The sequence below is a fragment of the Zootermopsis nevadensis genome, unplaced genomic scaffold (genome assembly GCF_977971745.1).
Source record: "Zootermopsis nevadensis isolate Lab colony 2312 unplaced genomic scaffold, Znev_1.0 Znev_ptg000009l, whole genome shotgun sequence".
NCBI lineage: Eukaryota > Metazoa > Arthropoda > Insecta > Blattodea > Termopsidae > Zootermopsis > Zootermopsis nevadensis.
Window position 1 is genome coordinate 2536624 of NW_028259141.1, and position 26939 is coordinate 2563562.

At 39.1% G+C, this 26939-nt stretch overlaps 3 protein-coding genes across 14 annotated transcripts in view; 2 read left to right on the plus strand and 1 right to left on the minus strand.

Moving 5' to 3' along the window:
* Positions 1-14614, plus strand: LOC110839624 (1-aminocyclopropane-1-carboxylate synthase-like protein 1). Of its 10 annotated transcripts, none has more exons than XM_087345487.1 (10): positions 1-1603; positions 7472-7605; positions 8944-9144; positions 9252-9422; positions 10527-10705; positions 11484-11619; positions 12204-12345; positions 13008-13184; positions 13902-14021; positions 14308-14614. In XM_087345487.1, exons 2-10 carry the CDS (start codon positions 7492-7494, stop codon positions 14442-14444), a joined length of 1377 nt encoding a protein of 458 aa, XP_087201613.1. In that variant the 5' UTR covers positions 1-1603; positions 7472-7491; the 3' UTR covers positions 14445-14614. The 10 variants fall into 10 exon arrangements, with proteins under 10 accessions (XP_087201613.1, XP_087201617.1, XP_087201614.1 ...); XM_087345485.1 differs by lacking the exon at positions 1-1603 and adding an exon at positions 6196-6919; XM_087345486.1 differs by lacking the exon at positions 1-1603 and adding an exon at positions 6196-6790.
* LOC110835682 (LINE-1 reverse transcriptase homolog) overlaps positions 14506-26939 on the minus strand; it is a 21896-nt gene continuing 9462 nt past the window's right edge. For 2 of the 3 annotated variants that reach the window (XM_087345519.1, XM_087345517.1), the window contains exons 4-5: positions 25839-26121; positions 24962-25341 (exon numbers count right to left, since the gene is read on the minus strand). In XM_087345519.1, the coding sequence (XP_087201645.1) occupies positions 25247-25341; positions 25839-26121 (378 nt within the window). In that variant the 3' untranslated portion in view covers positions 24962-25246. Of the gene's footprint in view, positions 15256-24961; positions 25342-25838; positions 26122-26939 lie in introns of those variants that run through there. The other variant, XM_087345518.1, reaches the window with a different exon arrangement.
* On the plus strand, positions 18868-25065 carry LOC110839627 (uncharacterized). Its single transcript, XM_022084007.2, has 3 exons — positions 18868-19460; positions 21805-22187; positions 23925-25065. Exons 1-3 carry the CDS (start codon positions 19056-19058, stop codon positions 24460-24462), a joined length of 1326 nt encoding a protein of 441 aa, XP_021939699.2. The 5' UTR covers positions 18868-19055; the 3' UTR covers positions 24463-25065.

Sequence of the window (26939 nt, forward strand, 5' to 3'; positions counted from 1 at the left end):
ATCGGTCGTCACCCACCGCGAAATCTCGCGCATGCGCGTATAACGAATTCTGTGACTCATTATGCTACGTTTACACGGCGAGAGTTGAGGGCGGCAGTCAGGTATATGGCGAGAGATATCGGAGAGTGTTTAGACTTTGAGAGAATATAGCTATTGTCGGCCTGAGAGCTTCTCCCAATAGATCCTTTTCCGCAGGGTCATAGATCATTACCCTGTAGCAGTCTCGGGTCTTGCAACACATGGAGGCCTCTGACTTTCACCTGGTTTTGTCGACCAGGAAATTGAAGCTCGTGGCGGCTTACCTCTCGCCCACGCGGCCCTGGATTGAGTAGGATCTGACCGAGTGCCTGAGCGGGGGTATCCCGGTCCTATTGGCCGGTGACCTCAACGAAATGCACACGGACTGGAATTCTAGGCTGATCTCTGCGAGGGGTTCGCTCCTGCGGAATTATGCTAACAGAAACTCGTGTTTTATCTACGGGTCGGGCTGCCCAACCACGGCTCCTCAATAGGAGAAGTGGCCTGTCCATCAGGAACGGTGTGCTGCTCTATAAGCAGCTCATCCGTCCCATAATGGATTACGCATGCCCGATCTGGAGGTCAGCTGCCCGCAGCCACGTCCGGAAGCTGCAAGTGTCTCCGCATTGTTACTAACGCGCCCTGGTACGTTAGTAACAGGCAAATACATGAGGATCTGGGGGTCCCTTTCTTTGCCGACCACACCAGAGCACTGACTGAGAGGTTTGACTCAAGGTTAGCTGGTGTGGGGAACCCCTTAGTCCGGCAACTCGGGAGACACTCGTGCCGAACGATGGCAACCGAGGGGGATTGATGCTTTACAGGCCAGCCGAGGCTGTCCCAAAAAGACGGCCAAGTCGGCACAACGAGTGGTTAGACCACTCGGCTACACTGACTGAGGTTTTCCGTGCTTTTCCTCAGTTGTAAGGCAAATTCCGGAATATAATTCAAGGAGGGCACAGCCCGCTAGGCAAAAATCACGGAGGCTTTCAGGTGAAGTGATTTCCCGCCCCCCCCCAAATCGCAGAGACCTTCAGTGGAAGCGGCCCCACTCTCTCTGGGTTCAAACCCCAGAGAACCAAATAACCAAAATCCTTTGAACAAAGGAAATTTTGCCTAACGGAATAACCTCTCATCAGCAGCAACAGACCCTAGTTTTTATAATTGAGGCTCCTGCCACGACAAAACCCCCGTTAGATTAAGAAAATTCCCGTTTCAGTTTTAAGGCGCTGTTTACCATTTCCATTTCCTGGCAAGGGACGATGTCTTGCGCATGCGTAGGTCTCCGCCCTGAGTTAGTCTTTTGGTTGGTTAGTTAGTTAATGGATAATGGACAGATTATGGCGAAGTAGTGGCGCGAGTCTTGTGTGGGGTCTCTAGTTGAAGAGTGCGTATTGTGCGAAGACTGTGTATAGCCTTCGAGCTGTCTGGTGTGGCGCTGAGCGGAGAGTGAGGATCTTCTGCGTGTGAGGAGTACTGGGTTCGTGGACCAGATCTGCGCGGCGGACAGTGCGTGTGAACTGAAGAGTGTGTTTTTGTCAGATATACAGGTAGAGACCCAGAAACTGTATTTGGAGAGCTGCCTGTAAGTGGAGACTCTGTAAACTGATTTATTGTAAATAAATCAGGGTTGACATACAATGGCCGGGCGTCATAATATTATGCATTTTGATGGTAATTAACAGATTTTCTCTCCGGTACTTTCAGAATTTCTAACAAGGATTCTAGTGGGTTTAAAAAGGGATTCCTAGGGATTTGTTGCAGTATTTTGAGATAATCCAATGAATTCAGTCGATTTTAGTACGACTAAAGATAATATTCCGTTGCGAAATACCTGTAAATATGAGGAACTGAAAGGCAATTAAAAAAACTTTATTCAAGATAGTGTCAATTGAACATAGCAACAGCCCTTGTGGAATTTCTTGACTAGTTGATTATAATTATAAAATTTTCAATGTAACCTACGCTATGGATTTAAACAAGTACTAATTAAAGAACTTTAGTTACTGAAGTCATAACGTACATGTGTAGTAAAGATTCAATGGAATTCCATTTGAATATTGTAGAGAATAAGCATTTTTTGAAAACTTTAAATTTTTAAAATTACGCATGTAATACGATACAGAATGTGTACAGTCTAAGCAACGTGTTAAAATGTGGTATTAGATTTAAGGTTTTGTTTTAAAATATTTATTTCAGGTAAAACCACTGAACAATATGGTGCTATAAATGGATTACTGCTATATATATATATATATATATATATATATATATATATTGATTATTCTTATCAAATTCTTATAATTATTCGGTTTTTGTCCGTCTAAACACAATTCATATTTAAAATTTACAATTAAGATAATTAAAATATCATTTTATGTTCCTCATCGAACAATCGATTTACAATTGGAACAATTGGAATCTGGAAGTGAACATCACCAAAAAGTTGCATATCAGAAATTGTAATTAAGTTTTTAAGTTTATAATTTTAACTTTTACACCTGAAGATGGTTTATATAGAAACCGAAACATGTTGTAAAAAGATGTTCCAATTGTAAATCGATTGTTCGATGAGGAACATAAAATGATATTTTAATTATCTTAATTGTAAATTTTAAATATGAATTGTGATTAAACTGACAAAAACCGAATAATTAATTAAATTTCACAATATGACTCAACTATATCATCTTACAAATTCTTATAATTTACGTAAGAATTATTTTTAAGAAATTCGACATAACAGCTTATCATCTGCTAGAAAAGATAATTTGATATTTATCTAAAGATAAAAAATGCATCGTAATTCAGAGTTTCATTGCATCTTGGTAGAAATTGAAGATCTCGTTATTGAGAACATCCATTGTTTTCTCAATGTAGGAAGAGTTACCCAGGTCATTACATGACCTGCGTACACGGCACTTCAACACACGGGAATATTTATATCGATACTGATGACGTAGTCTAACACAAAGTAATACACATGTGAATGTACAGTCGTGTTTCAGTATTTATACAATAGGATTATTTCCACATGCACTGGAAAATGTTATGTAAAGCAGATATATTATTCATACCCCACTTTAAATGTTAAATAAACTAACTTCTTTCGTGTCTCATATGTGTACTTTTCAGGAAATGTTTAAAAGTAATTATTTCGATACAGGACAATAGCGTCTATGCATCTATATTTCAACACGTGTGGTTGATGTTATATAAAGTTCCAACTTTGACGTGATTGCATTTGAGGACTATATGAAATTATGTCTTGTAGTTTTGAAAAGTGTCACTATAATTTATCTGTAAATTATACAACAAAAGGCATGTATTGTAAGCGGATATTTTTTTCTGCGAAGTACTGAAAACAATAAAAAGTACATGAAACTTGATGGGTTGTAACGGTCATGACGTTAGTAACAAAACCAAAATGCATACGTCGTATTTTTAAGTGGGTCTCGAAGGAACAAATCACCACCAATTTCGATCAATCTCGGTGAATTTCAAATTATAATTTAATAATAATATTTATTTTGCCTCGGTTCAGTTCAAGAGTCGTTGTACTCAAAAATATAAATAAACATTTATCTACACCAGCGCCACTTCCGGAACAGCCTGAGAAATTCGCCTTGGCCAAATACTGCTTCAACCTGAGCCACCGAATCCAGATTTAGGATACCTCTGTCCTTTTAACAAAATCCTGATACATAGATCGTATCATCAGGGAGGCCATCGAAATTGAATTTCATCCCAACAACTTCAACAGGGAGGATGGACTTCGTCTGAGCCGGTCATGGTAGGCCCTCATACACTCTCTCTGATGGCTCCGGAAGCATCACAGAGAGCTCCGCCTGTCCCAGCTGGGCCTGACCATTGAAATCGGCCCTTTTCAGGGCCCCAAGGGCATGTGCTTGCTTCAACCCTCCAACCAACCAACCAAAAAAAAATTGAAAGCAAGTTGGAACAAATATCATGAGATTTTGGAGACACGATTTAAATAACTTTTCACGCTGTTTCTGGCTAAGCTGTGGAGCGCCCTCTGCTGGTTACTGGCTTCCTTGACTGTGTCTGACGCACACCTACTTTGCCACTCATCTGGCCGAGGTTCTACCTCGGCTGCTTGGTTACTATTGCACAAACTGATTCCTCGTGCATGGTTTACGTATTGCCCTTAAGGTGGAAGCAGTAAGTGCCTGTGTGATGATACTTATTGCTGTCATAACCTCAAATCCTGCAAGATTTATTTAAGATATTTCTGATTTCCTGGTCAAACTTCAAAACTTTAGGGGTTTTTCCTTCTTCCTAGATTCTTTTACAGCACATTTATAGTGCAGATAGGAAACACTTTATGTTATATTGTGTTTTGTATCCTAGCTTTTAGTAAAGGATGATAATGGCAATTTGCTTGCAGATCCAATAAAAATTGTGAATAGGTGGAAAAATTTCTTTAGCGAGCTCTTAAATGTTCATGAGACTGGTGATATTAGACAGATTAAAATGCATACAGCTGAACTGTTGGTGCCAGAACCTGGTTTAGATGAAGTGGAACTAGCCATTGGGAAGTTGAAAAGTTATAAATCTCCAGGAATTGATCAGATTCCGGCCGAATTAATTAAAGCAGGTGGCAAAGGGTTGAATATCAGGATCCATAAGTGTGTAATTACCGAGGAATTTCTCTGCTATCAACCTCATTCAAAATTCTATCAAACATTCTTTACGCAAGATTAATTCCATATGCGAATGAAATTATTGGGGATCATCAGTGTGGGTTCAGACGAAACAGATCAACGATTGATCAGATCTTTTGAATCCATCAGATACTAGAGAAAAAATGGGAGTTCGGTGGGACCGTACATCAATTATTTATAGATTTCAAAAAAGCCTATGACTAAATGTTATATAATATTATCATTGAATTTGCTACACCAAAGAAGCTAGTGAGTCTCATAAAAATGTGCTTAAATGAAACCTGTAGCAAAATTTGTATAAGTTAATATTTATCTGACTCATTTTCCACCAAGAATGGTCTGAAACAGGAAGAAACTTTGTCTCCATTGTTTTGTAACTTTGTGTTACAATATGCCATCAGGAAAGTCCAAGACAGGCAGGAGGGTTTGCAATTGAATGGGACACATCAGCTATTGACATATGCTGATGATGTTAATTTATTGGGTGATGATATAAATACAATAAAGAGGAAAGCAGAAGTTTTACTAGAGGCGAGTAGAAAGGTGGGGCTAGAAGTAAATTCGGACAATACTAAGTACATGTAAGTATCTTGTCAGTAGACAGGCAGGTAGAATTGTCTTAGGGTGGCTAATAAATCCTTTGAAAGTGTTACAAAGTTAAAATATTTGGGAACAACAATAACAAATCAAAATGATACTCATGAGGATACTAAATTCCAGAAATGCTCACTACTTCTCACTTCAAGATATTTTGTCTTCCCTTCTGATTTCTAAGATCCTGAAGATTAACATATATAAAACAATAATTTTTCTTGTTGTTTTGTATGGGTGTGAAATATGGTCTCTCGCTCAGAGGGAGGAACACGGATTGCAGGTGTTTGAGAACAGGGTGTTGAGGAGGGCTAGGAGAGAAGATGATGGGGTATGGAGAAAAATGCATAATTATGAGCTTAAAAAATGTATGCTCCTCCACCATTATTGTAAGGGTGATTAAGTCGAGAAGATTGAGATTAGATAGGCTGGGCATGTAGCGCGCATGGATGGGACAAGAGGTGTGCACCGGGTATTGGTCGGGAAACCTGAGGGGAAGAGACCGCTGGGGAGACCTAGACGTAGATGGGAGGATAATGTCAGGTAGGACCCATGGGAGATAGGATTTGAAGGAGACTGGATTTTGTTGGCCCAGGACAGGGTCCGGTGGAGGGCTTTGGTTAATTCGGTGATGAACCATTGGGTTAGGATTTTACATTGGTTACTTACTTGTAGACCTCGTAAGAGCACTAATCACACTTCACGTAAGCATGTTGATATGCAGGTTATATTGTAGTATTGAATGTTGTCTTCACACAAACAAATCATTTAAATATTTGATAGGAGGAATTTGGAAAGTTGAAGAGTAGTTAACCTTCTTACCTACTGGCTTACTGTCACGTCATCGTTGTTTTTATTTGTAAATCGCTCACAGGTCGCAGCACAGTACACATGTTGCCGACATCAGTATTTGAGGTTCGCACTTTGAGGTTATGTTAGGTCTATTTATGTTGTTAATAGTTCATGTGACTGAGACCTACTACATATTGTCTCCTTCGTCTGACGGCTTGAACTTTATCATATATAGTATATAAAAATCAATGCCTATACGATTTTTTACTTTTTGCTGATTTCATAGCAGTGACAAAATGTATATATACATACGTACTTTTTTTCCTTGTTCAGTAAGCATAGTTACAACACTAATACTGCCCACTGTATTGCCCCAAGAAGAACCAAGGAAGAATTTCAAATGATAGGCATATCCTCCATACTGTGACATACCAATTTATTTTCGCTAATTATGGAATGAGCTGCACATTCATGTATTAGCAAGTCTGCTAAAAAAACGCTAAGCCAACCCATCCTTATTAAAAAAATTCATTTATAGCAGTTTATTCACTAATGTGGTGGCATATGCTTTAACCAAAGAAAACGCAAGGCAAACTGGGATTGAGATTATTTTCCAAAATATGAAGCTGTTGTTTATTTTGTTAATCTACAACACTATTTGCATCATAGTCCCGAGCTCTTTTATAAACAAATAATTAACCCAGGTATTGATAAATAAATCACATTTTATGATCAAAGCAGTGCAAATTATAACATGAGATTATAGACATTGGGTTGGAAACAGTAAAGGATATGTTAACTAACTACTTATTAGAAACCAGTATCCTTAAGAGGTAGGCAATGTTTCCTGAAATCTGTCATCAAGTACACTAATATTAAATTAAACTAACTTACAGTACTACTCTGTCACAACATTTTATTTTTATGGAGAAATAAGAAAAATTATTTTTGTATTTTGCTTTACTAATGCTAATATTTTTGAAGATGGCTGTCTTCTGGGATGTTGTGTCATGTAGTCTGGTAGAAGTTTACTGATGTTCAGAGGTTTTTGCTGCCTCTATCTTCAGAGTATTGCCTCCATCATTGCTCTGGAGGCAGCAAGGCCCTCTGAAATGTTGATAAACCTTTATCAGACTACATGGGGCAACAACAAAGAAGACAACCATCTTCAGACTCGTGCTGTGAAAACCTCAATCCTACTTGCTAATATTTTTGTCAATAAATTGTAAAACTATGCCAAAATTCATCAGAATATGATTACCATGTTGTATAGATATGCTAACATTTTTTTTGTATGTTAGTTTATATTATCAGCATATGTATTTGTTGTGATTTGTATTAATTTTGAATGTTTGTTTTCGGTTTGGATTATTTACTGTGTGAAGTGTCAAGGTTTTGTGATAAGATGACTTGCAGACTTTCAAAACGAGCCCAACAAATGGTGGATAAAAGAGACTTCTTAGATCATTATACTATGTTGTGCATGCATGATCCATTTGATGAAAATACTAATAAAGAGGTAAATTGCAAATAAAATGTTTGTATATGTCATACATGTTGACAATAAAGCAGTGTTAAGGAAGGTTCAGTTGTAAAATTTTAAAAATAAAGTAATAAAAATCAGTAAACCATTTGTATTTTATAAACTATAGTGCACGCCTAAAACGTCTTAGATTTAAGTTTCTCACGGCAGTGTTATGTTCTCTCGGATTGTGGCACCTTGCGGTCTTTTAGGTGGTTACCAACATTTCTGGAGGAAAGTATTATCTCTGTCATTATTTTACCACTTATAAGACTACGTGGCTTGAACTAGAATTGACGGATATGCCTAGAAAGCCACTGCATATTTGAAAATGAATCTTTTGTAATACAGCAGTATGTCTTAACTGGTTTTCTGTAGTCTGCTGCTAGTCCAGAAATTGTAGTAAGAGTTATATGTGTTTACCCACATCAAAAAAAAATACCATTTTACAAGTAGCAAATTCTTTTGTTTTTTCAGTTTGCTTTTGATGACAAAATACTCGGCGTTGAACATTGTTATTTGTTCTCTTTCGTTGTTTTGTGGCATTTAATGGTGAATAGTGAAAAAGAGAATATGGAGCTTTGAGATTGGTTTTTGCATTCCTCAGACATGGGGAAAACAAGTGGTGTTACAAGTCCCAGGTCTCATATAGTAGACAAATTACATTTTTACGTGTATTATTGTTCAAAAGTTTTAATACATTCTAAATGTTTGTTAATTGATCTCTCTTCAAATTAAGTCCCACATAAGGGAAAAACATGGAAGGACACACAACTTAAGTTTTATAAAGTGATGGTGATTCCCACACTGCTCTATGGATCAGAAACATCGACAGTAGGAAAAAGAGATACGAGCAGAATCCAAGGGGCAGGAATGCAATACTTAAGATTAATTAAAGGATGTACTAGATTAGACAGAATAAGAAATGAAGACATTAGGAAAGAACTTAATATTTTTAATTTAATCGACAAAATTGGAGAATATAGAAGAAAATGGAAAGAATATGTGGAACGAATGCCTGAAGAAACACTTCCTAAAACTGCGTTTAGTTACAAACCTAGCACGGGAAAAGAGATTGAGGTTGATCACGAAAAAGATGGAAAGATTAAAGCAGGAACATGCATTAATGCCTAATCCCTGATGATGATGATGATAAGTCATTATTATAAACATGTTTAAACTGCTCATAATGTATTTTACAATTTGAGACATGCAGGATTTTATTCTTAAAGGAAACAATGCAATTTTACTGATCCAGAAATCATAAAAGGTTTAGAAAACTGAAACATTGATTCAGCTGCACTGTGGGTTTTTAACATGTACTCTTCTGTGCAGGGGTATGTTAACCTTGGAACATCTGTCTCTGCACTTTGTGAAGATATAATATTGAAACGTGTCAATGAACCGCACCTATTTGAATTTGATTCCAAGGAACAACATTATTTCCCAATGTGGGGCGTTCCAGAATTTCGTGAAGCAATTGCATCTTGCCTTACTCGCCATTTTGCTCCCAGTTCACCAGTTTGCCCAGAAAATGTGAGTTAATAGGTAGTGTTTAATCGCACAAATTTAGAATGGTCGTACTGCATTTTACACTTTCTTTAACATAAGATTACAACCCAATAAAAAATATCCATTTTCAGGTGTTGGTAGTTAATGGTGGAGTAGCAGCCATGGAAGTTTTGGCATGTTGTTTGTTAGATCCGGGCGATGTTCTTCTTACTCCGAGTCCCTGTTATGCCCGAATCTTTGTCAACTTTAGTGAAAGATTTGAAGTTCATGTTGTGGATGTCTTACTTAGGGATAAGAATGAGGTAAGTTCACTTTCTAGGAAACATTTTAGGCACTTGAACAAAATTTTCCAGTGTCTTATCTGAGAAGTGATATGATTATTATTCTATCCTGAAAGATGATTGGTTGATGTTCCGAATCATTATAGTAAATTAACTGGCTATAAGCAGGTATTTTCTTCCCGTCACCACATACAGCCTGACACCGGGCTCCATTGGTCTCATAACCGATCTCTTTCCCTTGGCTAAAGCAGCTGAACACTTCCATTTCTTTCCAATGCATCATTTACAGTAATGTTTACCATTTGATGCTGTCTAATGTATGTAGTTGAAAAAGTGTTGTTAAATAACCATGAAAGTAAATCAGAGAAACCCATTAACCAATCAGTCATATATTTCAAATTCCATACATCCAAATATTTTACTCAGCACTTAGGTTCTAGTACTTTTGAGTTCATCCTTTAAAGAAAAAGACGTACTTGAAACAGCTGTCAAGAAAATAGTTGTTATGTTCATTGAGTACATATTATTTTGGAATGTAAATGCAGTGATTTAACAGATTTTGAGTCTATTAAAAGCAATCATTGCTAGAAGTTGTTTTCCTTTTAGTTTCATTACATCCTTCATTTGTGTTTGGTAATATCTTTCCCGGTTACTTTAATTTTGAAATATTCTCGAATGGTTTTGTTCATTGCATTTCTAATAAATTTAGTCTGAAACTTAAGATGTACTAACCATCAGCCGCTGCTAACTCACCTGTTGGTAGAGTTGTGAAAGACGTCATTCATTTTATTTAATTTTACGCATTAATTAGATTCATTGTTGATAACACATTGTGTTGAGAATTCAGATGTGAGATCTGTAGTACTCTACTACTGCGCAAAATACTGTACACACTTTTGGGTCTAATTCTGATATATCACATTCTCAAGTTCTGTACTATACGTGTGCTCTTCAGTTAATGCAATTTCTTCAGAATACTTGATATGGACCCAAATTATGTTTGTTCATTTTTGTGGAAGTTGTAATTTCCTTGATGTTAAGTACAATAAATACAAAAACTTTTACGACATTTTATTCTGGATTATAAAATACAAATGTTTTGTAAACGCGTTACTTAATTTTCAGATCAGCATTGGAGAGACATCAACATTTGAGCTTACTGCTGATGTTCTGGAAGCTGCCATTATGGAGCAGTTGGCAAGAGGGAGTACAGTGAAGGCATTCTTCCTTGTTAACCCCAATAATCCTCTAGGGGAAGTTTATGGCCCTAAGTTGGTACTACAACTAATGGAGGTGTGCCATAGGTCAGTATGAATTTGATTGGATTTTCTGTTTCTACAGACTCATTGCATGAGCAGGGTAGCTCAGTCAACATTTGACACCCTTGTATCTCTTCTTTATGTAGCAGTGTGTTCAAAATGGTGGGGTTCCTTAGTTACCTTGTTTCATTAGTGGATTACAATAATGTGATCTAGTACTGTTCTTGCAAAATGTGTGACAGACAGACATGGACTGGCTCATAAAGTATATTTCACTCATACTAGTGCATGAAGAACATCTGAATATCTATTTTGTTATCACTTGTGAGGCATCGTGAAATGAAAGGTCGAGTACTGCTGGAAATATGTTCTTATTCAGTACTATTATCTTATTTAGCTTTTTCTTGAAAAGAAACTGCATAATGATACCAGATTACCTCATATATGTCAGTGGATGCAGCTATTCAGCTTTCACAGTCCACCTAATTCCATACACATTGAAGGTGGCATCAAGACTTCTGATGAACATCTGATTACAAATTATACAGTTAATTATTCGGTTTTTGTCCGTCTAATCACAATTCACATATAAATTTACAATTAAGATAATTAAAATATCATTTTATGTTCCTCATCGAACAATCAATTTACAATTGTTCGATGAGGAACATAAAATGATATTTTAATTATCTTAATTGTAAATTTATATATGAATTGTGATTAGACGGACAAAAACCGAATAATTAATTAAATTTCACAATATGACGCAACTATATCATCTTATGAAATTATACAGTGTTGTTTTTATTTATGTACGTTCTAGATATGGACTGCATTTTATCTCGGATGAAGCATATGCACTGTCAATTTATGAATCACAAACAACATTCCAAAGTGTGCTGAGCCAACCGTCTCTTCCAGACCCGCAGAGGACCCATGTTATTTGGTCCTTTAGTAAGGTGTGCACTAACCTGATTTTATCCCATCTTTGGATATTTACATACAGCCATACTTCATTTGTGTGATTTTTGAGAGATTAAAAACATAAATAATTGTCACAATCCTGAAATTTATGTACTAACACCTGAGATTCTGCAACATTGAACATAATCCTGAGGCAGTTCCATCCATTTTCAGTCTTCCGAGCAGCTGTTTCCTGAAAGGTTTCCCTCCCATCCTGGTTATGTGTCCAACCCATTTACACACCAATATATATCACCACCAAAGCAATAGTGACCTTTATAAATCACACAGTTCCTCTTTGTGTAATAAATATCCTTCTCACCCCAACTCTATTAGCTCCGAATATTTTTCTGAGCACTTTCTCTGAAAGTAGGTGGTCATGTATTGCATCTATAGCAAAATAAAAAATTATTGTTTTTTTATAACATGAAATTTCATTTAATTGTATTTACAACGTAACTCTTACACTGGTAATAACTTATGAAACTGGATTTTTTTAGGCGAGCACATTTTCATGCTTTTCGACTGACTAGCCTATTTTTTTAAGTGTATATTATACGCATCTTAACTGATTACACAGGATATGAACCTGGCCGGGATACGGATAGGTGCTGTTATTACTCAGAATAAAGATTTGTTGCATGTTGTGAAGAATACTTCCATGTACACTGCAGTGCCTGCAATTGTCCAAAAAGCAGCAACCAAGTTATTAAATGATGCAGGTATGTAATTTAATATTTATTCCCATTTGAGGCACGTCAAAACTGTTTTAGAATAAGCTGAAAGTAGAAATTGCTTGAATCTGAAGTTCATCATATTTACATTCTTGATTCTGAAATGCTATTTATTTCATTTTGGACTTCATACAAGCTGACTTGTGATTGAATAAACAAAATTTGTGATTGATGTAATGAGCACACTATATATATCACACACTTAAGCACAATGTCTCTGTCACTTGTTTTACGCAATTCTGAGATCCCCCCCCCCCACACACCTCTTCTCTCTTTCTTTACACAGAGTCGTAAATTTCTCCATGGTCGACGTAAGGATCTGGATGATACAAATTATTATCATAAAATTTATTAGGTATATTATTTACTTATGTCTCATTTCCTGCAGAGGTTGTACTGGCCTGTAATCTTAAAAATATAGGAGCCACTTATTTGTGTTTTCTTGTGAATTATACACTCTGTACAGCTGAATTGAGCAGTGGTTAACTGCCGTCACATTGTTTTAGCATTGAAATATTGAAAAAAGAGAAGAAATACTTGCGGTTGGAGGCATTATCACAGAGAAGCTCACAAAAAGATGCCTGCTTATGCTTAATTGACACTTATTTTCTGTGTCTTTATGTTCTGTTCTTGATTGTTTGGTAATACAGTATGGATGGATGAAGTGTTCTTACCAATTCATCAGCAGCGTCTCTGTGAAGCTGCTCACAAAACACGAAGCACCCTTGCCTCCCTTGGTGTCGAAGTTCGACCTGCACAAGCCGGTTTCTTTCTCTGGGCTGACTTCAGACGCTTCCTACCAACTCTGAACCACGATGGGGAATTAGGTAAATCATATGCAAATCTTGGTTAATTCTATTAGATGTATTATGTCTGGTTCCAGTGATTTCCGGTGACTTACGGAAAGTATTTATGGAAAAGAATAAGACTGTAAATATAATATCTCAATGCCTTGTGAGTGTGTCGTACATAATAGATACTACGGTTCAGTTTGCTTAAGCCCATAGACTTTAACTAGACATTTTATGCCTTTCAGAATAACCACCGCAGGTTTAGAAATTCCTGTAGCCTAAATCTAAAATCATCTGCTGCCTCATTTCTTTAGGCTTTTGGATGTCTGTTGCAGACTCTGGCCATCGTACTAGATTACCACACCCCTTGTTCATACTCTGTCTTGTCTTTCATAACCTTAAGAGTGTAATATGCTTTGTTCACAACTTCTCCCTTTCGTTGCATTTTATAACCTTTTCTTAACAATAACTTTAGGAAAGAGTGCGACAAAGCTCTTTGGTGTCCTGTAAGGTTGAGAAGTTTTGCCTGATTTATGAGCATTAACATCTCATTTCTAGAAATAAGAATATTCAGCATTCCAGATAATGAATACTGCTGATGGTTCGTCTCTAATTTTATGATAGGAGGTAGCTTTTTGTTATCTGTAATGTTCGGATTTCTACCCATAAAAAAAAACATTCTAGTGATGTTTTTCTTTAATTCATTTTATAAAATTTGTACCCATTGGTTTTAACGCAAGCATTTGTTAACAGCATTGTTCAAACATTTCATGGCTCGTAAAGTGTACGTTACTCCAGGCTCAGAGATGAGATGTGCTGATCCTGGGTGGTTTCGTATAGTGTTCAGTGCTGCACCCCATATTTTGGAAGAAGGTGTGTTGTATTTATTTAAGGTTTACGTAATGAGCCTTATAATTAATGTGCATGAGACAGGAAACAGCGGAATTAATGTGAGGTAAAATGGAGAGGAAAAGTGCAAGAGTTCTGTTGTAATGTATCTTGAAAATAAGTGTTGGGTCTAGAGAACACAAATGTTATGGGTATTAATAGCTATTCTTCATTAGTGAACATTTATTTTTTAATAATGATAATTCAGGAATTATTTAATTGGTTTCTGTAATGACACATACTGTAACATTCTTTTAACGTCATTTTCCAGGACTGTCAAGAATTGCTGACACTCTTAAGGAGTTTAACATCACAAAACAGGACTTTCGAAATCCTGCTACACGTGGGCCCCGATTTACGCCGGGGTTACATTCCACCTCCTCAGGGTCATTAGCTGAGGTGGCATAAATCGAGGAATAATTATAATGTATTTAAATGAGATAGGTTCCTTCACTATGAAAATTGAACGTTAAGAATTAATATGTGTTTATTATATTAAATATTTGTGGTTATTTTATAATTATGATATATAAATAATATTTAGAGATAAAAATATAAGTAATAAAATAAAAATTTAACTTAGTAGTTCATTCCTGTGGAGCCATCTTTGGAGTATGCAATAACGCCACTGTCTGACCCATTATTGATGTTTTTTGACATAATGGGGCTGCATTAATGGGATGGGCCTGATGGGGGGGGGGTCGACTGGTTATGCAGGTTCTTTGGCCTTAGGAAAGAACTGCAGTCTTTCTCTTTATTTCTTCTAACATATTGTAGTAGGGCTTCAATATGTTAGTAACAGCTGTTTGGATGGAAGTCTGGGTCATTATGACAGAGTTTCACAGGCTGTTTGTATTTGTGCCAAAGTTGATTGAAGTGTGTTTGTGGTGAGGGCCATAATTAGCACAATCTCCCTCTCTTCCTCCTCAGAATCCTATTTAGCCAGTTGCGCAGCCAGCTCCTCAAAGTCCTCATTTGAAAGAGGCTCGCCATCCTCAGCCATTCGAATGACATCTTCAACCACTGCTGAAACTGGCCACAATTTCCTCCGATTGCCATTCGTGTATGATTGCGACACTTCTTTCCAGGCTGCAGCAATTTTACTTATGGCCTTAAGGATGTTGTAGGACCTCCAGTAGTCCCTCGCGGTCACCGAGTCAGATGCCTGCACTGACTCGACAATCCCTTTGAAGGTCACAATAATTCCCTGATCCATTGGCTGCAATTACAGGGTATGCAAAGTTTTAAGATAAATCTTACGACGGAGGAATCACTCTTGACCTTGACAGTAGCTGGGGGGTGAGTAATCAGATTCGTGCCCCAGCTGAGCTTTAACCTTAGGGAAAGGACCCCCAACACCCATTTGGTAGGAGGCTGCGTGGGGCCCAGAGCCAGAATAGATGCACAGGTTAAAATAAAAATCCCTTGTCCCTGCTAGAATCAAACCCTGATCTAGTCAGTAGTCAGACGCTATACTGACTGAGTTACCGTCACTCACACGTATAACGTGCGGTCCATACTATCATCAGGCTGTTTGTCTTACGCCGCTGTATGTTGCCATAAGAGCAGACAGACCATTTGAATTAATCACCAAATTTTATTGTATCTGCATGGGAATTTATTTTGTGGGCTGCCAAAAAATTTAAGAACTGACGCTGTCTGACTTACATAGCTACAGAAACTGAGTGGTAACATCTCTCTTTATGTCTTATGCTAGCCGTCTGAAACACGTAAGTAACTTAATGGAGCTGAGTCCTTGAGAAATTAATAGTTGCTCAGTTAGAAACTCCCCACTTTTAATGGAACTTGTGAGCTCATTACTGTGTTCACAAGAGCCTTCCACTGGTCCCTGTCCTTGAGCGAGATAAATCTAATCCATCCACTACTCCCTATTTCTTAAAAATGCATGTTAATGTTATCATTTTATTTATGTCTTGGTCTCTGAAGTAGTTTTTCCCCTTCAAGGTTTCCAGTAAAATGTTTTATGCATTTCTTATCTCCTTCATGCATGCTACATGCATAAATATCATCCGTCCTTTTGTGTTTGATCACTGTTATGATATCTGCTGAAGAATTCAAATTATAAAGCTCCTTATATGTATTTTTCTACAGCCTCATGTTACTTGTATGTTAAATCCAAATATTCTTCTTGGTACTTTATTATCAAACAACCTTAATGTATTCTTTTGTCATGGTAAGAGACTAAATTTCCTGCCTATACAAAGCAATGGATAAACATGTTAAATTACATACACTTTGCGATGTAAAGCCACGTAAAAACTTTGCCCTGGCTTTGCAGTACTTACTTTTTCCCAATTTTTAATTTTTCAGCGGACATTTATATTGGCTATTGATCTATTTATAAACCAGCATGATTAATATTCTGATTCTTTTCATTATTAAAACAATTTCTGTATTGGACACACCATTTTGGAAAAGAAGTTGGGACTTAAAACATTAAGTGCGTTTTAATGGTCTGCCTATTTTAATGTGACTATGGATTTCAGAAGGGCTTTATGTAAATCCCCTGTCAAAAAGCCTTTTATATCCTTCGAATTATCTTCTAATACATTTCAGTGCGAAAGTTAATGTAGTGGAATTCCAAACATTTTGACAAAAATATAAATTATTGTTTTATATTTTTACTTTTTTCGCTCCTGTAACCTCTGAATTACTTTCCTGTACATCTTATAACGGATGGGCGAAATTACATTATTTTTAAAAGAAATTAAATTAATTTAACAAAACCTGATAAATTTAAAAACTCTGGCAATGTGTTTGATAGAGGAATAGTTAACGTTATTAATTACGTAATTGGTTTCTCCTTGATTAGTTTTTAACGACTGGTGTAGGGGGTTTAATAAAAATATATTTTTTTTTTAAATTTCACGTACCCCCTAAGATGTCTTCGCGTACCCCAAGTTAAATACCACTGGTTTAGACCATGCATTTGCGGAAGGAAATTGAACATCGTGGCCGATCACAAGCAACTAACGTGGATTTTTCGGGTGAACTGAGTTCGAGAATGAAACTATAAGAATTCGAGTGTATAAGAAAGGCAGCGAAAACTCCAATGTCGACGGGCTAAGTCGAGTGTACGCAGGGATCGAGGATAATTAGTGTGTTAAGGTAGTAACTGAGGAAAAATATGACTGAGGCGAAAGGGCAGCGGATATGAATTTAAGAGACGATAAAAAAAGTTGTCAGTGGAACCACGGTTCCGGAGAATTTGACGTAAATACATCTATACGGAAAGGAAGTTTATATATTGGCTTTATTCTAAATATTTCCTTTATACATGCTTTACAATTGAGATAAGTTTGATTAAGACTTTGCTTATTTAACTTGAGTTAGTTACGCTTAAGATGGGTCTTTGGTAGCTGAATGTAATGTAAAGTAATGTATTTTAATGTAATGTGATGAAATGTAAGGTTAGGTTTTCTAGGTAACAACAATGCCGAGTAAAGACGACATTTCCTAGGAAACTAGGTTACACTTTTTCGTTCCCCTTTTTTGCCGAAAGACCCTTCAATATATAAAAGTTGTTTGAATCATATGACGTACATCAAAAACGAGCGAAAATTTCAAAAATTGCCTGGAGTAGAATCGTCAGTCTCTAGTTTGGTCCACTCTGTTCTTGTACCTGTAGCACACAGAACAAATACTACGCATTTCTACAAAACTTTGCTTTCGTCTGTTCACCCAAGAAAATGTGAGTTTAAGCAGCGAGTACATTTTTCCAACACTGACAGTTTCCCGTTGTCTTCGTTAAAGACACAAAACGTACATTGGACTCTGAATGTTAAGTTTTTCATGAGAAATGGACAGAGTATGTTTGCTATCACGTGTAGACTACATGTGACTGAGACTCTTGAATTACAAATCAATACAAATCAAAGTTCCTTTCAAGAATTAACGACGTTCACTTGGGTTTGTCGGATTCCTGGAATGTTCTGCCAGCACTCGCGTGTTAATCAGTGAACCTGCATCGGTGCGAGAAATGGCTATTGTACACCCCTGAAACAGAAAGGAATTTGGGGGGAAAAAGTAGAGAGAGATGCGTTTTTCAGGAAGTCGAACTCAAAAACCCATCTGTTCACCTCGCTAATAAAATCCATGCAGTTGAAATGTTTGGACACAGTTTCAATGCAAATGAAATCCATGCATTTGCAGCTCAACTTAGGACTCAAGACAGGAAAACCCCGCTCCAGATTCCACGACTTCGTTCGTAGGAAACTTTAATCACCTTTGAAGTGGGAGCTGACTCACAAACCGCTAGATTTCAAATGCGGTAATGCTTCTGGTCGTGGCCGATTCGAACCTCTCGCCTACTCTACCTGGTGAGTTTCATAGTGGCTCTACCTCGCAGATCGTAGCCCGCCTTGAATCAGTCGACGAAGGAACGATTTATGTCGAAGCCTTTCAATTTTACCGAACGCGATAATGTTCTCTTATTTTTATATTTATTTAGTGTTCTGTCTGAGGACAGGTCCATATGAACAGGATCCTTCCATCCTTTTCTCGGACTGGGACCTGTTCATATACGTTCTTGGCAGATGATCCAGAAGTGGTTTGCCATTGCCTCCTTCTGTGTGTGAATGGAGTAATCGTTGGGATGCCACGGAGGAAAACTCCGTGTTGCCTAGACCATGGCCTTGCCCAACACAAGTTATAAATTCGGGCACCGCCGGGAATCGAACCCGAGACCCCATGATTATACGATTTTAAATAACACATGCATTTGGTACAGGATCGTTAAAACCATACGATCAACGAGCAAACTAATTGTTGGAAGTGTAAACTGCGAGACATGACGTCAGTGCATTGTTGTACTACGCTGACTGCTTCACATTGTTGGCTGGCTGTCTCATTGTTGACTGCCTCTTAGTAAGTAGTAGTCTGTTGACGTCTTGTGTGGCGAGAAAGGTGAACAAGCTTTCAATCGTAGACCGTAAATATTTAACTCAGATAAAATAATTTAACCACCGTGAATAATTTAGTCATAAAATCTTCGTCGGGATGAACAAGTATATTCGCCGTATTAAGTCAAAAATTAATCGTGGCAATCAAAAGCAACTGCACATCACGGACTTGCCGCCAGAGGCGCTGGCTCGCATTTTCGATCTTTGCTCTTACGATGACTTGGCTAGACGAGTGAGGCTCGTGTGCAAGCGATTCTGTGACGTCGCCACCTCAGTTCTCAATCAGGGCATCTCGAATCTGGGTCCCAAGATTGATCGAGCTATGGCGGATTCCGTGTCTCGTTTAGAAGAAGGTCGATCATTGGAAGAACTTCTGGTAAAGACTGATTCAATCAGTTTTGCTATTTCGGATGTCGTGCATCGCATAGGACAAGGTCGATCAACTGAACAACAAACGCTAACGCTCCAACATTACATGGCACTGATGAGCATGAAGTTTGAGGTAAGAGAACGGGGAAAAGCCGAATCTTTGTAACGAACAAACCCTTAATAGTGTTGACGAGGGCCTAACATTTCTGCTTCTGAGAGAAGAGCATAACTCCTGTTGTTTAATCGTATTAGACATTCGGTTGGACTCCTTGGACGAGTGATCAGCCCGTCGCAAGGCCTCTATCTGTACACAGGACAGCACAAGCGCACGAGGTCTATGGCACTGCGGCCGGCTACAGTTCTGAAACTGTTACTGGTTCCATTACAAAACCGCACTAGAAAATTGCGCACAGAAAAAATCCCACTGTCATAAATGCTCACACGAAAATTACCCACACGGAAAAATGCTCACATGGACGAACGCCCACATTCACAATACAGGGTGATTCTAAAAGGACTTTAAAAGTTTGAAAGTATATAGAAATTTATTCAGAAGGCTTACAGAATAGGTTGACGTGTCATTTTGTAGCAAAACAAATCAAGTTTTAATTCAAACAGTCATTTTGGTTCGATGTGACATCCCACCTGAAATCAATTTCTTGCCAAACACGATCCAGCATATCCGGTGTCACTTCTGCAACTGCGGCGGTGATTCGAGCTTTGAGCTCAGTGAGATTGGCAGGTAAGGGTGGAACATACACACGATCATTAATGAAACCCCATAAGAAAAAATCGAGAGGTGTCAAATCTGGAGAACGAAGTGGCCATGCTATCGACCCTGTTCGACCAATCCACCGACCTGGGAAACGATTATTGAGGAAATCCCGGTTTCCTGTGAGATAGTGAGGTGGTGCGCCGTCTTGCTGGAAGTGAATGCGTCCTTTTTGGTCATCTTCGTCTAACTGTGGTATGAGAAAATTTTCGAGCATATCCAATACACGATACCGTTTATGGTTCTCTCATGGAAAACTTTGCTAAGAGCACAAAACACATTCACCTTTGGGCTGTCACGAACGTGTTCCACAACAGCACTAGAAACACGCGGGGGACCTGGAGACTTGTCATGGCGAACAGAACAACCAGTATCAACAAAATTCTTGTGCAAAGAGTAAATTGTAGGTCTACTGGGAGGATCCTTGCCATACTGGGTGCGAAAATTCCGTTGAACCAATGTCGCAGATTTCGTTTCTTCAAACCACAGCACACAGCGAGCGCGCTCCGCACCTGTGAAAGTAGCCATTTTGAAATACACTGCCTCTTGCGCTCGTGGTGATGGAATTCGGTACTGCAGCACAACGTGAGTCTAACTTGAATTGTTACGCTACAGAATGACACCTCAACCGATTCTGTAAGCTTTCTGATTAAATTTCTATACACTTTCAAACTTGTAAAGTCCTTTTAGAATCATCCTGTACTAAAAAATAATCAGCCGCGTTAACTGGTTACCGTAGTAAACCCGACGTTTCGGGAACATTCAATAAAATCTCGGGCAATCAGCCGCGTTAAATTGTTACCGTAGTAAACCGACGTTTCGGGAATAAACTCTGTCCCCATCTTCAGGGTTCTGATGTGACTGGATTCTGATGCCAAGCAGGCAGTTACACAGGCGACTTCCGAGGATCCAGTGACATCAGAACCCTGAAGATGGGGACAGAATTCATTCCCGAAACGTCGGTTTACTACGGTAACCAGTTAACGCGGCTTATGGCCCGAGATGATTTTATTGATGCAGTATTGTAATTGACATGAACAAAGAATATGCTTATAAATGAAACTAACCCCACTAAACCCAGTCTCGACTTTGACCCAGTCCATGATGTGAGGAGTGTCTTTGATGAGCTTGCCCCCACATTTCCAGACGAAGATACTATAATGAGGCGCTCACGTACTTATTTTCCACATACATTGAGGGTGCAGCACGTAGAGATCCCCAGTTTCCAATAGGAATATGGAATCATCATGTTGCAGCTCTTGAACGGTCGGCTAAAACTACAAACTGCTGGGAGGGATTTCACAATGCACTTAATTCCCTATTCCACTGCAGTCATCCCAGAGTGTGGTTTTTGTTTGATGGACTGCAGAGGGACCTGGCTTGCCACAGATTGACACTGGCTAACGTCCGTGTTACCAGATCATCTGCTTACAAGTGCAACCCAGTTCTAACTAACCAGACGGCTTCAGTAACCTTAAAGTTCATCACCGAATTAACCAAAGCCTTTCACCGGTCTCCGTTCTCCTTGCTTTTTCTTATAAAGAAGAGTCGGCTACAAATACCATGAACAGCAAAACCACCCAAAGCAACATCGACTGTTTATTCGTCAATGATTTAAACGACGACATACCAACTGGAGGGTTTGTAAACAGCTGCAGCCGATGTGGTCACCTGCCGGTCTGACAGTTGCCCTGTTTGTTTTCAGTACCGTTTCTTGAGAGCCGTCACCTGGAGACACATCAACAGCCCTTACTCTGGCTCTGGACATCCGGCGTGCTTCTACGCAGGCACTTTGCTGGATGAGTTCCTCAGGTTGCTGCGAGTGGCCCACCATTCGCCGAACCTCTTGGGCTTAATCATGCATGACAAAACTAGGGGAAACCCAGTCTTCAAATTGTCTGCTCAGTGCTCGAAATTCATAAACCACTTCACGGAAAGAACTGAGAAATTCAAACTCGATTATTCCATCTCTGGAGCAAAGCTTATTGACCTTTGCCATCGCTTGGCAAGGGGATTTTTCACCATGGCCCCACATGACCAGGCAGTGACAGTCAATGGAACGGAATCCTACATCAGTGATTATTATAGGTAAGGAACGGCACATTAACTTGGGACCCCGCGATAGGGAAATCCTTTTATCCATAAAGAACACGCCACGTCGCCATCTTCAGGTTCTACTGCGAATTAACAACACTGTCGGTCTCCAGACACGCATGGAGGGGGGAAACAAAGGGTGCATACGGAATTTTGGCAGGGAATCCTTCTGGAAAGAGACCACTGGGTAGACCAGGAAGGAGATGGGAGGATAACACCAAAATGGATGTTAGGAAGGTGGACTGTGAGGATGGCAAATGGATGGAGTTGGTGTTGGACCTGCGGGTTCTCCTACCAGGGAGTTAGTTAGTTTGTCCGTCTCCAGAGAGCGCAGCGGTGGTGTGGCTGACCTGAAAGCGCTCGCACCGTGGCTGGCGATTGTGTTCATATACTTTATATTAAGTTATTATTTTGCAGAACATTTTTGAGAAGGCCTCGTTTCAGTGCTAGGTCCAATGGCGAAGTCACTCACTCGGAGTCGCTTGTGAAATGCTCCGCTATAAAACTGGAGCCCCTAAACAGGTCTGAATTATACTTAGGATATTTTTGGATGCTGGATACCATCTTCCGTGTTCAAAGCGGAAGGAAAGCACAAACAGGAAGTCTTGAGAGCTTTATAGTAAAAATGCGTCTTTCTAGCCCTGCTATAAATTATTGTTCAACTTGAAACTGAAGCCGTCAGTCACAGCGACTTGTTTAGTCAGAAGTAATCCGGAAAGTTAGCAAGGAGGATTGATCACAAATTACGTAAACGCAGGTTACTAAAACCTACGTTTGTCCCAGCCGCACGCCATCGTCTGTTCACTTCCCTGGACCGAGCAATTCTTGCTGTTTCTTCCGAATCCCCTTGCTCGATAATGAGCGAGAATAAATATCAAATCTCAACGCGAAGACGAGATTTTCCTCGCTGACCGTCACGTGAGTGTCGGTAAAAGCGCCACCTCCATAAACGACTGTGGGACTTTTGTTTCTTTGTTCGAAGAATCCCAGTCGATTGCTGACAGGCACAAAGCATAGCGCTTCAACGTGAAAAAAGGATGAGTTATTGGCAGCGCGTTCTATTATGTCTGTCTGTCTGTCGTACGTGATGTTCCGAAAAAAAGAAAAGCGATGTTTGTGTCCCTGGCGAAAACCGTTTGAGGTAACCCTTGGGTAAGATGGGCCTCTGTCTAGCCCCCCACAATAAAAATTTAAGAGCCCCCACTGGACGATAATTTCGAAAGTCTTTAACGGGTACCTCATTTTCAAAATCTGATTCCCTGAAAGGTCTTTGTTACATTTGGCATATTAAGAATCTGTTGCAGTGAAAATCGTTCTTCATGCACTTTTATGTGGGAGGTCCGCTGGACGTTCTTCGGGTATTTTGCAACGCTTCATCAGGTCATGAGGTTCTGTAATCTTGAATAGGGTACGGTGATTATTAGGGTACTGACACGACACGATAACCCACTGGCCTCAGGGGTGCAGATTCCGATGTCAGAGAGAGGTTACATACAATCATAACATTTGTCATTAAAAAATTCTTTGAGCGCAAGTTGGACCACGGACCTCTGACTCACGCATGGCCTGAGCCTGATTGTCGCAAAATATCTCCGAGCTCTGTTGCAGTTACAGACAGACAAAGAAAGATAAAAGAGCACATGGCGCCTTCGTGTGACGTAGCCCAAGGTCGCTTTAAACTTGCACCCAGTTCAATTCCCTGCACTGAACACGGCACAATTATTTTTACAGGACGCCTTACACGTGGTTCAATTGCCTGCCTTCATCTCATGCTCAACCTAATCAGAGGAGCGAAGAGCCGAGATCGATATATCTGCGCATGCGCCAACTAATCGATGGCAGGAACCATTTCTTCCTGGAGAAGATTCACCACGAAAAAGAACTGCTAATTCACAAAGGACCTGATTTTTTAACATTAAAATACATTGTACCTTCTCTTCACAATCCGTTCCACCAGAATTATGGCTATTTATTTTTTTACGGAAGCATGACACGGTCTAAAGGCGACTTCAATTTCGACAAGGAAAGATCTCCAACCGTTCAGCTCTTCGATTATTATAATCTGGACTTCTTTACTTCACGTAACGAAACTGATTCTTCTGACGGCGTAGTTAATGTTCCAGAATCCTCTAACGTACACCTGAATATTGACATAGAACTCCACTCACCGTTAAGACTGGCACCAATAAGATTTTATGATAACTGTCTAGCATATCTTTGGCCATCCAGTGTAGGCGTGGACGGTTATCGCCAGATCCGCTTCAGGTGAATCATGGAACCAAATTCCTCTTGAAAATTTCTATAAATTGCTCTGAGTCTCTTGCAAACGGCCTAACTTCTACGTTCCAACATATTATAAGCTCTAGCAAAATTGATTATCACAGAAGATTGCTGTCTTCTGGGTTGTTGCGCTGTGTAGTCTGGTAGATTTCCACCGTTTCAGAGGTCCTTGCTGCCTCCGTCATCAGGGCGATGAATGTGCCAATCGAGCAAAAGGTCCAGGTTTATAGGGACCGGACAGTAACCGGAGTAGCTTGATCTTAGCCAATGAGAGCAAATCTGGAGTGCGTGGGGACCAATAGAATAACTTTCGCCAGGTCCAGCGGTGTACATTCATAGCCCTGTTGATGGAGGCAGCAAGGACCTCTGAAACGTCGGTGGAAATCTACCAGACTACACGGCGCAACAACCCAGAAGACAGCAATCTTCAGACTCACCGCTGTAAAAACCTCAAATCCTACATAATTAATACAGTTTCTTTGCTTAAGTGTATCTCATTACTGATTTCTTTGTTTACTCCAATGATACAAATTTCTGTATGTAACTAGAATTTAAGCAGAGAGCAAATAAACACAAAACATTTTTACAAAGATTTACATTGCATTTCCTTGTGTCAGTTTGAATGTATTCCACCAACAGGCTTAAATTCCCATTGTACGTCCATGCAGTGGCGAAGCGTGGCCTTTTGATAAGTGTCAGCCATATTGTAGTGTTTATACTTATTTTTGTACAGAGTATACCTGTATTAGATGCACGTGAATAGTAGGCAGTTCTTATGGATCACCCGGTGCTCTGTTTCCATGTGAAATGAAGTGAGTTTCCGGCTCGCCTACCCAATGGCCGCTCGTGAGTCTGAGGAGTGGCAGTTCTGCGCAAGGGGGAAACGCAGAATAGGTTTTCAACACATGACAATATAAGTAAATGAAAAGTAAATTTACATCGACGATGTTTTAGCTATTTTTATATATTCATCATGAGATGCTCATCATTGTATTACACAAGAATGCGACTGCCCCTTGCCTCAAATGCACAATTACTATTCCTATCCTGAGTACTATTCCTGTACAAAACAAATGTGTATGAGTAGGTATTCATTTGCATTCTGAGAGCAGAAAAAGTCATATTCATGATGGGACAATTTACTTTAATCTGGGTATGCAATAATACTTCTGCAGACTCTTCCGATAACAGGAAGACTTACATATATCATGAGAATATGCGCATCCCTCACATGTATTGACTCACTGGATTATCCTATTATCAAATGGATTTAATGTCACTGAAATACAGTGTAGTCAATAATGAGATTACGATGGTAAAGGAATCATTTATGATATACATCTCATAAATGTGGCTGCTATCTACCATGTATAAGTAGATGTTTCTTCAAAGCACTCTTCTGAACAAACGATTTTTTACAGACATCACAGAAATATGGCCGCTCCCCACTGTGGATGCGTAGATGTTGCTTCAGATTACTCTGATCAATGAATGATTTGTTACATTCATCACAGGGAAATGGCCTTTCTCCACTGTGTGTACGCTGATGTGTCTTCAGTGTAGTTTGAAGAGTGAATGATTTACGACTCATTTCACAGGAATACGGATGCTCACCATCACGTAACAAGTCCTGTTCATTCGGAGGATTCTAGCAAACAAATTGAGAAAAATAATATTATTACAAATCTTTTTAGGAAGAAGAATGATACTGAAAAACAAGATATAAGTAAGCTCAATAAATATTGCATTACAAAAGGAAACAAAATAATATTTTCTGAGATGTTATTATACAAAGAAAACAAGAGAATTTGTAGGGACAATTATATATAACTAACTAGATGGCTTACGGAACCCGAAGGTTCATCACCGAATTAACCAAAGCCCTCCACCGGACCCTGTCCTAGGCCAAAAGTATCAAGTCTCCTTCAACTCATATCTCCCATAGTTCCCACCAGAGGTTATTCTCCCATCTATGTCTAGGTCTCCCTAGTGGTCTAAAGCCCTCAGGATTCCCGACCAATACCCGGTGAACATACCCTGCCCCATCCATGTGTGCCACATGCCCCACCTATCTCACGCCCCTTGACTTAATCACTCTGATAATACTGGGGGAGGAGTACAAATTTTTAAGCTCATTTTTATGCAATTTTCTCCATGCCCCATCGTCTTCTCTCCTAGACCCAAATATCCTCCTCAACACCGTATTCTCAAACACCTGCAATCTATGCTCCTCCCTCAGAGTGAGAGACCATATTTCACATCCATACAGAACAAATACATATAAAAATCACCTGCCAGCGACACGGTAACAAGTTTAATTAAAAATTGCTTACATCGGAAGATTCAGGAGGATCTGAGGGACGTACATCTGTTCAGCATTCAGTAATAACCCTAATTATGAATCATGTGAAGGAAGAAATTTCAGACAGTAATCCAGAGATTCAGCTTATCTTTTCCTTTAAGTAA

Excerpts from the sequence above, each read along its gene's own strand:
- LOC110839624 (XM_087345483.1), top strand. The coding sequence starts at position 7,435 with ATGTTTGTTTTCGGTTTGGATTATTTACTGTGTGAAGTGTCAAGGTTT. Across the intron at positions 10,706-11,483 it reads CTAATGGAGGTGTGCCATAG|ATATGGACTGCATTTTATCT; the intron begins GTCAGTATGAAT and ends TGTACGTTCTAG. Across the intron at positions 12,346-13,007 it reads CAAGTTATTAAATGATGCAG|TATGGATGGATGAAGTGTTC; the intron begins GTATGTAATTTA and ends TTGGTAATACAG.
- LOC110839627 (XM_022084007.2), top strand. The coding sequence starts at position 19,056 with ATGAACAAGTATATTCGCCGTATTAAGTCAAAAATTAATCGTGGCAAT. Across the intron at positions 19,461-21,804 it reads TGATGAGCATGAAGTTTGAG|TACCGTTTCTTGAGAGCCGT; the intron begins GTAAGAGAACGG and ends GTTTGTTTTCAG. Across the intron at positions 22,188-23,924 it reads TACATCAGTGATTATTATAG|GACGCCTTACACGTGGTTCA; the intron begins GTAAGGAACGGC and ends TTATTTTTACAG.